Source organism: Peromyscus maniculatus, chromosome 10 (genome assembly GCF_049852395.1).
Source record: "Peromyscus maniculatus bairdii isolate BWxNUB_F1_BW_parent chromosome 10, HU_Pman_BW_mat_3.1, whole genome shotgun sequence".
Classification (NCBI taxonomy): domain Eukaryota; kingdom Metazoa; phylum Chordata; class Mammalia; order Rodentia; family Cricetidae; genus Peromyscus; species Peromyscus maniculatus.
Window position 1 is genome coordinate 5,931,289 of NC_134861.1, and position 13,209 is coordinate 5,944,497.

Genomic DNA, 13,209 nt, shown 5'->3' on the forward strand with positions numbered 1-13,209 from the left:
TAAGGCATTGTCAGATGTGATATGGCAGATGCAAGAAGTCACTGAGACAGTCTTCCCTACAAAGACACGCCATTGTGGAGAAGTACTAATACTGCTGTTACCAGAGTATGTTTTTATAGACTGCGCTGGAGTTCCTGAAAGACACCAAGATGTTTCCTTTCAGGAACAAGATCATCATAGCTCAAAAGGAAAATGTTCTCAGCTAACTTTAGGCAATTGCTTTCTTTGTTAAAGGCCATGTCATGCCCAACACATCCAGTATCTGGAGCTGGCTCTCTGCTTCTTGAGTCTGTCCTCCCCTTTAAAGGACACCAAGAGTCCCAGGGCCTCCTCTCTATTTGTTGGGTCATACTAGACATACCCATCCAGTGATAACTCAAACATGAGCTACCCCAGGACGTGAAATGTGCATTCACCTCTGCATTTCAGCTAACTATGCTAGTGTATAAATAGGCTCTACTCAGTATTTGGCATACACTCATACTACAAGTGTATTGATTGTTTGAAATTCAGATTTAACTGACCATCCCATATCTTCTAAATATATCATCCTATATCTTGCTAAAGCTGGCGACTCTCATCAGAATCATCTTAAGGTTAATTAATACGAATTGCTGGGGCACACCCCCAGAGTTTCTGACTCAGTAAGTTTAGGTTAGGACTAGAAAAATTGTGTTTCTAACAAGGGCCCAGATCTTGCTGGTGCTGCTGCCCTGGGTACCACTCTTTGAGAGCACCATCCTGGATAAGACAGAAAGGAAAACACTAACTTCTGTGATGTCTCTGTTAGGCCTTTATCTCACAGAGTGCCCTCAACAGCTCTGTAAGGCTGGGGTTATTCTCTTCCTATCTTCATGTTTAGGGAGGAGGAGCCTGAGGGTTACAGAATAACTTGTCCAAAGTTCCATAACTGAAGGGGGCTAAAGTCTACGGACCCAGGGAGAGAACACAGCATCACACTGACTTGGCTTCCTCCCCCCTCCTTCCAGGGTACACTCTCCCAATGTCCCTAGAGGGATAGTGTGGAGTAACACCCTTCTGTCCATCTCTGGGAACTCTGGCACAGCATAGGCTTGTCTCAATTGTTTGTTTTCCCAGCCTTCCTTCTTCCTCTCAGGAATTCTGGTTAATCTTGGTTGGCATCTTTTTTGTTTGTTTGTTTTGAGGTTGCTTTTTTGTTTGGTTGGTTGGTTGGTTTGTTTGGTTTGGTTTGGTTTCGTTTTGTAGCCCTGGCTGGCCTTGAACTCACTATATAGACCAGGCTGGCCGCAAATTCACAGAGATCCTCTCCTGCCTTGACTCCCAAGTGCTGGGATTAAGACATTTCTTCTCAACATGGAAAGTTTGGAGAGATTTGACCTTTAACCTTTGACTTTGGCCATCTCTCAGGGACAGTACTTATTGGACAGAAAATAAGGTAAGGCTCATAGATTCAGAATATTTTATTTCCAAACCTCTGGCAAACATTTGGACTGAAGCGTCGGTCAAGTCATCATAATTTCCGTTTACTTTGGATGAGCTCATGTCCCCAGAAACAATGCCTGTCTTCCAGTCATTACCTCTGTACACATCTCTCCCTACTCAAAGGCCCAAAGAGGTAGGAAACAGGAAACCATTGCCAACCCTGGTGTTTCCCAATGGATTTTGGCACAAAAGGCAAGTGAGGTCGTTCAATGGCATTAGAGGTCAAAGAGGTCACACCAGCAAGCCAGCCCCCAATCCAGATGAGCCTGTGTTTGGACTCAGTAGTGGCTCAGGGTCCCCCACTCAGAGGGCATGAGCTACCGACCGTCACTGCGTCTCTTCTACACTGGTCCTCACTTAGATCTTCAAAGATCTCATGCTCCTTCCAACCCCAGGGCCGTTGACCGTTCTGAAGGCTGGTCAGTTGGTTGTAGAGTGGTAGATTTTCAGGGTTTTCATTTGGAAGTTTTAGGAGAGTTGGGTTTGTGTGTGTGTGTGTGTGTGTGTGTGTGTGTGTGTGTGTGTGTGTGTGTTTTGTGTGTTTTTTTTAATTTCTCACCTCTGATTTTCAAATGGATGGCTTCTCCTATTCTTTTTCATTTGTAATTGATACATAATGATTATGAATACTTATGGGACACAATGTAACGTATGCAGAATCAGCTCAGGGTGGCTGGGATACCCAGATCATCAACAGTTTTCATTTCTAGCTGGCCCCTCATAAGCCATCTGGTCCTGGCCTAAAAGCCCTGGCCTCTGAAAGGTCTCCCCAGCCTGCTTTTGCAGGTTAAGGAGCATCCTGCTCTGTCCTACCCACTCTTGATTCAAATACATTTCAGGCTGAAACCTTACAAATGTTTTCTAAAGCTGTGAGTGATGTGTATGAGTGATCTACAAGCTCCTATCATGGAATCAGCCTCATGGTTGGCAACACCATGCAGTAGTGTAATGAATGAAAGAGTTATGTATAAATGGATGAATGAATAACTGAATGAATGATTGAAGATGGAGCTAACAGAGGAAGACCTAAACCTAAAATGCAATAATGATGATAAGGTGTGGGTGTGAATGCCTATAATTTCAAAACTCAGGAAACTAAGGCAGGCAAATGGTGATTTTGAGGCCAACCTGGGCTACATAGTGAGACCCTATTTAAAAAAAAAAAAAAACTATTACAATGGTCATAATGATCATCATCATCACATGGGAGGTTGAGGCAGGAAATTTGGGAGTTCATGGTCAGCCTGGGCTACGTGAGATTCTGTCTCAAAACAACAAGAAGAACAAATAAAGTATCTCTACAAGGTAGATCGATGATCTCTATTGTTTCCACTGAAGGAACTGAAACACAGAAAGACAAAGTCGCCCAGGGCCTTGCAGGTAGGAATGCATTGAGCTAAGGTTTTGAACAGGCAGCTTGGCTCCAGAATCTTTGCTCTTAATTGTAAATTACCTTTGTAATATCAAGTTTACTTCAAAAGTTACATAAAGCTGCAGCTGACTCTATGCCACATGCCTTTGGTAGACGAGGGAAACTCAGAGGACGTGGATGACCTATCTCAGCTGCACGACTCCCGCTTCAACCAACTTGAAACATTGATTATTACTCTGATTGCCTTTTCTGACTACAGAAGGCTTAATCTGTTAGAAAACACCAGGAAGACAGCCAGTGGGAAATGAGAGGCCACGAGATTAGGTAATGGCTCAGTGGCAGAAACTTGGCTACACACTGGCCCCCTGAAGCCTGGAAACACAAAGAACACACAGGGCAGGGGATGGCCACACATCAATCAAAGACGCTCCTCAGAGCCAGGTGTGGGTCTGCAGACGAGACACAATAATGAGGCTGAGCCTGACGGAGTGGCAGCTGCCTGAAGTCCCAGAACTCAAGAGTCCGAGGGAGGACAGCCTGGGCTACATAGTGAGACCCTAGTCAAAATGAAAGCAGAAAAGGGAAGGGAGAACAGAAGGAAGGAAGGTGTGGGGAGGAGGCCGCTCTGGAGAGGAAACTAAACCAAGAATAGAAAAACATAGGAAGGAAATGGCTTCAACATGGAGGATGCCAGAGAAAGAGCAAGGAGCCGGAGAGAAGGTGGAGGGAGAAGAAAGTGAGAAGAAACAAAGAGAGGAAAAAGAGGAAGAAAACGGGAACCAGGTGGTCTGAGAAGGCAGAAGCTGGCGGTGGGCAAAAACGTTCACTGAAAAGGAAATCTTACTGCGAGAAGTGCCAAATTGTGCCAATACTTGATTCAAACAGAAAAAATAAATTGGGCCAGGCAGTGGTGGCACACGCTTTTGATCCCAGCACTTGGGGGGCAGAGGCAGACGGATCTCTTGTGAGTTCGAGGCCAGCTTGGTTTACAGAGTGAGTTCCAGGATAGCCAAGGCTGTTACACAGAGTAACCCTGTCTCAAAAAACAAAAAAATAAATAAATGGCCTGAGACAGTGGAGAAGTGGCCCATACCAGGCCTTCCCAAGCAGTTTGGTATGGCATGACTTTACAGACACCCTCATCAGGACAAGGTTTACTCTTCCAGTTTTATCCATAAAACTGAAAGATATAATGGCAATGATTTTTCTTCCCTTTCTTCACAGGGACAGAAATTAGGAACCATTTTAGAAAGGCTTTGCACCCTCTGAGCTTCCTCTGCTCTTAGCCACTGTGAGGCCATTGCATCAGAGAGCAGGACACATCCCAATGCTCCAGGAGACAGGTCTGCCTCCTCCCTTTCTTTGATAGAGCCTGTATTTACATCAGGTGTTTATTGGCGGTGCAGGGCCTTACGGTGTGATACACACTTAGGGGATTTTTGTTTTAAGTTACAAAAGCGAAAGGATGAGCCCTCATCACAGTAATAGATAAATACGGGCACGGCAGCTTCATGCAGGTAGAGAGAGCAGAGTCGACCAGGGTGGCAAATGAGACAGAAATCACTCCTCCCAGGCTTCTGAAGGGCCAGCCACTTGTCATTCCCTCATGCTTCTTCCTGGGACTTTGTCCCTCAGCCTGTTCTCTGCCTCCCCTGGGTCAGTTTTCCTGGTTCCCGCTCTGCCTCTCTGAATTCATGACCTCCTGCACCCATGTCAACAGCCTGCCATGTTTTCCCTAGGCAATTTTTAGCCCCCTGGTAGCACGGTAAAAGGTTGAACTTCAGTCTGTTGGTTAGGTTTTAGACTTACCTTAAAAGTAAAATTAAACAAGGCATGAAGATGCATGCCTGTAATTCCAGCACTGAGGAGGCTGAGGCAGGAGGATCTTGAATTCAATCCACCCTGGGCTACAAAGTGAGACCCTGACTGAAATAGATAGATAGATAGATAGATAGATAGATAGATAGATAGATAGATAGATAGATAGATAGATAGATAGATGATAGAGAGAGGTATAAACAGATATAGATAGATGATAGATAGATAGATAGATAGATAGATAGATAGATAGATAGATAGATACATACATACATACATACATACATACATACATACATACATACATAGATACATAGATAGATACATAGATAGATACATAGATACATAGATAGATACATAGATACATAGATAGATACATAGATATATAAAAATAAAATCAGGTATATTTCCTAAGACAGTTAAAAGTTTGAGGTGTTGCCCTCTTCCTTAAGGATAATTTTCATTGGGGTTTCTTTCTAGCCCTAATTGAGAACCTGTCTTGGTTTTCAGATTAATCTTATACTACAACTATTGGCCCCATCAATGTCTGTCTCAAGACCTGAGTGACCAGAAGAATAGGGGGTCCTGGCTCTGTGCAAACCTGGTCAAGCCATACAGTGACTCGTCTTCCTCACTGTCCTTACCAAGCCAGGGCACTCAGGAGCCAAGCAGATAAGTCCTGCAAAGGATACACTGACAAAAAAAACAAAAAAGAGACAAACTGGAAAATGGACAAGGCCTCTGTTCTCAGACTATACAGTGTCCTCAAAACAACAAAGTGGGCCCTCTGCCATTTCCTTTTTAAATAAAGTTTTATTGGAACTCAGTTACACCCATTCATCTGTGTATTTCCCATGCATGTTTTTGTGCAGAGTTGAGAAGCCATGCAAAGATCTTTCCTGCAAAGATGAAATCTGGCTTCTTTGCATTTCCCCCAAACACTGCAATGCACTTTTTTTTTTTTATTACTCTCTAAGGAGACAAACCCTGGGTATTAAGGGACATACAGTCCCTCTTTTAAGGTAGGGTCTCTGAAGCCCAGGCTGGTCTCTAGCTCAGGATCCTCCTGTCTCACCCCGCTGAGTACTGAAATCATAGGTATGTGCCCCCCATATCCAACAGAGCCAAGGTCACCTCACTTTTCCATGCCTCTGTGGCACTGATGCACAATCTAGCTCACCTGGCGGCCTCACATGACAAAGGAGGCTCTCTCAAACAGAGAGGTTGGCAAGCTGCTCAACGTTGCAGAGCAGGGGAAGCCAAATCCTTCAGCTTCTGAGTCACAGGGGCTTGGCCAAGGGTCAGCTCAGCACTGCTTGCTGTACCTGACGCTTCCGCAGAACCAGCTCTGCCAATGCACAGGTGTGCCCATACTTCCCTCTAAAACAAAGGTCCTCCTCCAACCTACCAATTAGGGCCTCACTTCTCAGAATGTCGTCTATCTCGGGTGGAGAAGTGGGAATTTCCCCTCAAAGCTCAGCTTCCTGGAACGCTCTCACTTCCCACATCCTTCCAACAATCTTTACACCAAAGCCCTCGGAACTCTGTCAGGAAGGGGTCGGATCACAGTGCCGCAGAAGGGGCTCCTGAACGACCGATGCAGTGCAGTGAGCACCACTTGTGGCTTCATGTCACCCCGATGAGGTGGCTCTGGTTTGCCTCAAGTGTGACTTCATCTTCTGGGAGCCATCCTGCCCATCTCCTGCCTAAACTCACTCTAATGTCACTGGTGGAGTCCTTGCCCCACCCCTCTGGCTGTCCCTCACTTCTGTGCTCAGGACAGGGTACCAACTTTGTTTCCTTCATGAGTCATAACCACTGTCCCAGTGTCCCCTTCACCCCCAGAGATGTCCAGAACTAGCCTTTGCACAGTCTAACCATCTTTGACTTCTTTAGCTCTCATGGGGAACACTTAGGCCTTTCCTGTCTCAGAATCAATCAACACAGATGGCTCCTCCTGAAGTTTCTCCGGCTACCTACAATTCCTGCTTGGAAAGCAACTGTTGTAAAGGCAGATGAAGGGAGTCAAGGGTCCCGTCAGGTGGCGTGTACCAAAGCCACAGGGGGAGATGACTATCAGCGCGTGAGAGTCATCTGCTTCTCTGAGGGCCCTTGGGTCAGCTTATTTGAGAACTGATATTCTAATTACGGATTTAGGAACCAGTGATAGGCTAAATTGACTTTTTTATTTACCTTAAGAGGAAATTAAAGATATAATTTGGGTGCTGTTTAAAATACTTTTTAATTTTGAAGGGAGTCCTTAATGTGTACTTTCATGCATGCCATATTTTTATTTATTTGTTTGTTTGTTTGTTTATTTTTGGTTTTTTGAGACAGGGTTTCTCTGTGCAGCCCCGGCTGTCCTGGAACTCACTCTGCAGACCAGGCTGGCCTCAAACTCTGAGATCCACCTGCCTCTGACTCCCAAGTGCTGGGATTAAAAGCATGTGCCGCCACCACGCCACCACCACGCCACCACATTTTCTTTTGATTCCTTCTTACAGCTGCGTGATGTGATGGTGTTTATAAACCATTTTAAATTTTAGAAAAGAAACTGCCTGGATTAGTCTTCCTCTAAACTATTGGTTTTTAAAACTCCCAAGTCAATAGATCCCTATCATTAAACATATGTTAGCAAATTCCCCCTTGAAAAAAGAGTTGAGTTTTTGGGGAGTAAGTAACCCCAAAACATTCTACAGTGCCTATGGTGATAGTGAACATACATTAAAACATTACTTATGATAAAACTTCATTTTGTTACATCTAAGACCCCACCTGTCATCAAGACATACCATGGGCTGGAGAGATGGCTCAGAGGTTAAGAGCACTGACTGCTCTTCCAAAGGTCCTGAGTTCAATTCCCAGCAACCACATGGTGGCTCACAACCATCTGTGATGAGATCTGGTGCCCTCTTCTGGCCTGCAGACAGAACACTGTATGCATAATAAATAAATAAATCTTAAAAAAAAAAAAAAAGACATACCATGGGGGCTGGAGGGTTGGCTCAGAAGTTGAGATGCACACTGATTTTCTAGAGGACCCGAGTTCAGTTCCCAGAACCCGTATCAGGCAGCTCACAACCACCTGTAATACCAGCTTCAAGGGGTCCTGATGCCTCTGACCTCTGTGGGCACCCAAACACACGTACACATAACCACACACAGTTACACATTATACATGTAGTTAAAAACAAAGATTCACAAAGACATACTGAATGACATGAAGAAAGGAAAACACCCTGAATTTAACCTATAGCATGCCACGGGTTGTTACAAGACACACCAAAGTGAATAAATCTGTTGATCATGATTTCTATGTCTATCTATTTTTACTACTATAACTCATCATCAACCCATCTTAGAACATGGTTCCGATATAACTGAAATTGGTGACTTTCAAATTTTTTTTAAAGATTTATTTATTTATTACATATACAATGTTCTGCCTGCATGTATGCCTGCAGACCAGAAGAGGGTATCAGGTCTCACTATGGATGGTTGTGAGCAACCATGTGATTCCTGGGAATTGAACTCAGGATCTCTGGAAGAACAGCCAGTGCTCTTAACCTCTGAGCCATCTCTACAGCCCCAGAATTGGTGATGTTTAATCGTATAAATAAATGTGGGTATAAACCAGGTTTTATTCAAATTATCTACATGAAAGTTAACTTAAGGGACTCATTAGCAACAGTTTCCAGTATTCGCTGCACACTACCCAGTATAACGGCAATTAAGGGATTTGCCTGGGCACTCTTGGCCTGCCTTCTGTCCTAACAGTCCCATTCATGACCTGCTGGCCAGGCACAGTGTGGGGTGCTGCACAGTGCTGTCACGGGTAATTCTGATACACAGACAACTTTAAAAACCATCTTTTAAATTTTTTTATTCATGTGAGTGCACCAGATCCCCTGGGACTGAAGTCACAGGCAGTTGTGAGCCACCATGTGGGTGCTGAGAACTGAAGCCAAGTCCTCCACGAGAGAGGCAAGAGCTCTTAGCAGCTGAGCCACTTCTCATTTTCATAAGGTCCAGCCACCTAGAATCATTTGTATGGTCTCATGAAGCCTTAGAAGGAAACCATGGTTGGAAAAAGAAAAAAATCAAACGCCAGCGTCACCCAGGAAGTAACGACTTCTATGCCGTGCGCCTCTGTTAGAACAATGCAATCCTATGGTGTGTATAAGGAAACAATGCCCCAGGAACCTCACAAAAACACTGACCCCTCCCTGCTTTGGGTGGGACTAACCTCTCCCTCAGACACCCAGACCTGCCCTAACACACAAATCTTCTAAAGGAGTGCATCCCCTGCCTCCACCCTCACAGGTTTCCTCAAGACCCAAAGATCAGAGACTGAGATCTGCCAAGTGGTGGTGGCACACACCTTTAGTCTCAGCACTTGGGAGGCAGAGGCAGGTGGATCTCTGTGAGTTCGAGGCCAGCCTGGTCTATGGAGGGAGATCCAGGACAGCGAGGCTACACAGAGAAACCCCGTCTCAAAAAAAAAAAGAAAAAAAAGAAAAAAGAAAAAAAAGGAAGAAACTGAGATCTAACCCCAAGTAAATCAGCCCTAAGATTTTTTTATATAAAGAGATATAATTTCATCACAGTAAAAAAAAATATTCAAAACCTAATCCATGTCATCCACAACAAAACAAAACCCCACACAGATCAAGGTAATTTTACACATATCGTAGCTTCCTTTTTTTTTTTTTTTTTCTTATAAACTAAGGTTGATGATATTTACCTTCTAGGAGTGTTACAAGAAGTCAGGACTTCTAAACTGTGGGACTTCATAAAATTAAACAGTTTCTGCCCAGCTAAAGAATAATCAACCAGGTCAAAAGAAAGCCCACAGAATGGGAGAGAATCTTTGTCAATCATATATCTGACAGAGGATTACTATCCAGAATATATGAAGAAAAATGCTCCCTCTGAGAGCCAAAGGCCACCTAACCAAAACCCCAGCATGGAAGCCCTCTTTTGAGTTGGGTGAGGCTGTCTAAGAGACTCTAAAACATTCTAGACTATTCCTATTGTCCTTGGTTCCCCCACAGAGGTGGAAGATAAGTTCCCATTGCTGAAGACACCATGTGCTTCAGACACTGTGCTCAAAGGCCCTGGAGCTGAAACTGACCCGAAAGCCCCTCCCTGAAGACAGCTTTCATGGCACCAGAAGGAGCCATGTCAGCTTCCAAAGGAGGGAAGCAAACAGCCCTACCAGCTATGACACCTATGAACCATAGCCATGACCAGTGTGGCCTGATATCCCGGGGACTGTAGCGGTGGCACACATACCTTAATGGTAACTAAGAGCTGTCTAGTCAGACTTAGGAACTACTCCACAGGAGAGAAAGGGGGTCTTTCCTGGAAACCCAGCCACCGCGCCAGGGCTGGTGAAGTCATGGATATTGAGGGAAGACCTACAACTTTACTAAATAAGCATAATCCCTAACTACATTTTTAAATATCTGTCCTTATACCCATAGATAAGTACAGTCTTTACCCCTCATCAAGAAAATTCCCCTTAGCCAGGTGGTGGTGGTGCACACCTTTTACTCCAGCACTGGGGAGGCAGAGGCAGGCGGATCTCTGAGAGTTCAAGGCCAGTCTGGTCTACAAAGCAAGTTCCAGGACAGCCAGGAACCCTGTCTCGAAAAACAAAAAAATAAAAATAAAAAGTAAGAAAGAAAGAAAGAAAAAAGAAAACTCCTCTTTACAATAAACAGCAACCGCTGGGCGGCGGCGGTGGCATGCCTTTAATCCCAGCACTCCGGAGGCAGAGCCAGGCGGATCTCTGTGAGTTCGAGGCCAGCCTGGGCTACCAAGTGAGTTTCAGGAAAGGCTCAAAGCTACACAGAGAAACCCTGTCTCGAAAAACAAAAAAACAAAAAAAAAAACCAAAACAAAAAAAAAAAAACAATAAACACAATAAACAGCAACCATTACTAAAAACCACAACCAATCAAAATGCCCGAGGGTGCATCTACAGAACAACTCTTGTACCTAAGACCCGAGGAACAGTGCCCAAGAGGGGATGGAAAAATTATGAGCCACCGGATCAGGGAATTGGCCTTGCAATTGTGTCTCCTAGTAATGTCAGAAGCTACCCCCATAAAGTCTCACCAACATGGCTGCCCAGACATGTGCCGAACAAAGACAACAGTAATAGGTATGTCAAGTGGATGGAGGAAACCACAGGGCCTCAACCCTACACAAATAACTACAGACAGCTAAGGGATGTTGAGAGCAGGAGAAATAGTCTTCCTCAGGTGGAACACACCAACCGGGTATCCAACAAGTACTCAGCCCTGAGAACATACATGCAATTAACATTATACAGAACAAGCAGGTTATATTTAGGAATTTATATATATAAATGAAAAGAGTTGCCATAAATTTGAAAGAGAGCAAGGAGGGAGTGTTTAGAGGCAGAAAAGGGGAGGGGAAAATATGTGATTATATTATAATCTCAAAAAGTGAATATTAAAAAGAAAGATTAAAAAGAAAAGTTTTTTTTAGAGAAAACTTACCGGCCACCACACCATACTTCGGCCTGCCAGGAAGAAGCCTCCAACGGTCCCACGGTTAGTGGAAAACATCGCCTGAGGGAGAGAGGGTCCAAACTTTAACAGGAGCCGGAGGAGCGGCTTTATCCACGAAACAACATGCCCTCCCATGGGCACTTTCTTGCTTCCAGTCCGATTTCTGAAGCACTTTTCATTCCTTATCTGCTCAACCCCTCCACAGCCTCGGCATGGTCACATGAAGGAGCTCATAAATACTCACCTGTATTTGACAGACAGGGAAACTGAGGCCCTAGAACCAGCTCTGCAGTTAGCCTACCACGTGGCTTTAGCAAGTCACCCCTCCTGGTCCTGTTGACTTGTTTTGTTTGTGTGTTAAACAGGGGGGATGGAATGTTTTTGTATGTTTCTTACATGCACACCAAGGTGTAACGAAATATCATGCCTTTAAAAAGTACTAAAGGGTGTGTAAATTATATCTCAACAAGGCTATTAAGAAAAAAATTAAAATGTCATAAGAACCCAAAGTGTTAACACTTAAAAGACAAGATATTGCAACTTAGTTCAACTCTTTCCTCTCTGAACAGACACGGGGGCATTCGCTAGGGCTGTTAATTTGTGATATATTGTGACTAAGTTCAGAGGGCATGAAGAAAGTCCTTCTGATGGCAAGAAATACTTCACCTAGAGGCAGTGTTTCCCCAAGTCTTGAAGGAAAGGTGGGGTTTTGTTGGCCTGTGGGGGGGAAAGGGGGGAATTTCAGACTTCAGGAACAGCAGATTAGGGATTGAGAAGGGGCAGCCCCCAGTGTGTGGAGAAGGCGCGGCAAACGATGCTAGCTGTTGAGCCTGGCCAAGATGAATGAACGTGGACGGGGTGAAAAGGGAGACAGAATTAAGGCTCTCAAATGCCACACCAAAAAGCACAGTCTTTATTCACAGCTGTGGGGAGCCACCGAAGGCTTGGGAGTTGATAAATGGCCTCTATCTCCAATACATGATGAGCAGCGTCTCTCACAGCTCCTTTGGAATTGCCCCCTCTGAACCTGCAGTCGCTCCTGGCCCAGCCTTTGGCTCAGTGCCCTTGGCCTGGCTCCTGGGTCTCTTCCTCTCCCTCTCTTTTTCTGTCACTGCCTCCTTTGTCCAGACACTCGTTAATGACTGATAGTGGCTTTGCTCTTATCAGTGGTCCAAAGGGGTTCAGCTCTGATGTCATGCCTGCAGCGAACTTGTCTGCAACAGTTCCTGGGAATTGTACACCCTTATAGGTGTGCAGACTGCACGGAAGACCTTTGGGAAGGAAGGCCTTAATGCACCCAATCAGTCAGCAAAGATGGATTGAGCACCTCCGTGTGTCAGGAAGTACCAGCGAGAGCACTCGAGTCTTTCCTGATGCCTGACAGTGTCCTTCCTCCCACGAGTCACACTCAGAAGACTCGGTGGTGCTCTTCCTGGGAATAGCAAGATGGCAAACAGAGCCCAGGAGCAGAGAAGGAAGCTGACACTGAAACAGAGATAAATACTACAGATTTAGGCTCTAGAGATTAACTGGGAAAGTCACTCTGGAGATAATTCTGAAGTTAGAAACCAAGAAATGGAACATGCACCCAACAGTGACAAGCACCTAGAATTACAACCATGCCAAACCCAGATGCCTACACACTGGTGAAAACACAATCAATAGCAACCAGGACAACGAGTCTCCACTCCAGCCAGCAAGCCCTCTCCAGCAGGCCTGTCTCCACTCCAGCAGGCCTGTCTCCACTCCAGCAGGCCTGTCTCCACTCCAGCAGGCCTGTCTCCACTCCAGCAGGCCTGTCTCCACTCCAGCAGGCCTGTCTCCACTCCAGCAGGCCTGTCTCCACTCCAGCAGGCCTGTCTCCACTCCAGCAGGCCTGTCTCCACTCCAGCAGGCCTGTCTCCACTCCAGCAGGCCCTGAGAAAAGCAATAGAGCTGAAGCACAAGACAGGAACTTCCAAACAGCTATTATGAATATGTTAGAGGGCCTGGAAGAAAAAAATGAATAAATCC

At 45.1% G+C, this 13,209-nt stretch overlaps 1 protein-coding gene across 1 annotated transcript in view; it reads right to left on the reverse strand.

Annotated features, from left to right (window-relative positions):
* The window catches only part of Slc5a1 (solute carrier family 5 member 1), an 80,186-nt gene that overhangs the window by 53,381 nt on the left and 13,596 nt on the right, over positions 1-13,209 (reverse strand). The window contains exon 2 of the mRNA XM_006972898.4: positions 11,185-11,256. Coding sequence (XP_006972960.1) covers positions 11,185-11,256 — 72 coding nt within the window. The remainder of the gene's footprint in view (positions 1-11,184; positions 11,257-13,209) is intronic.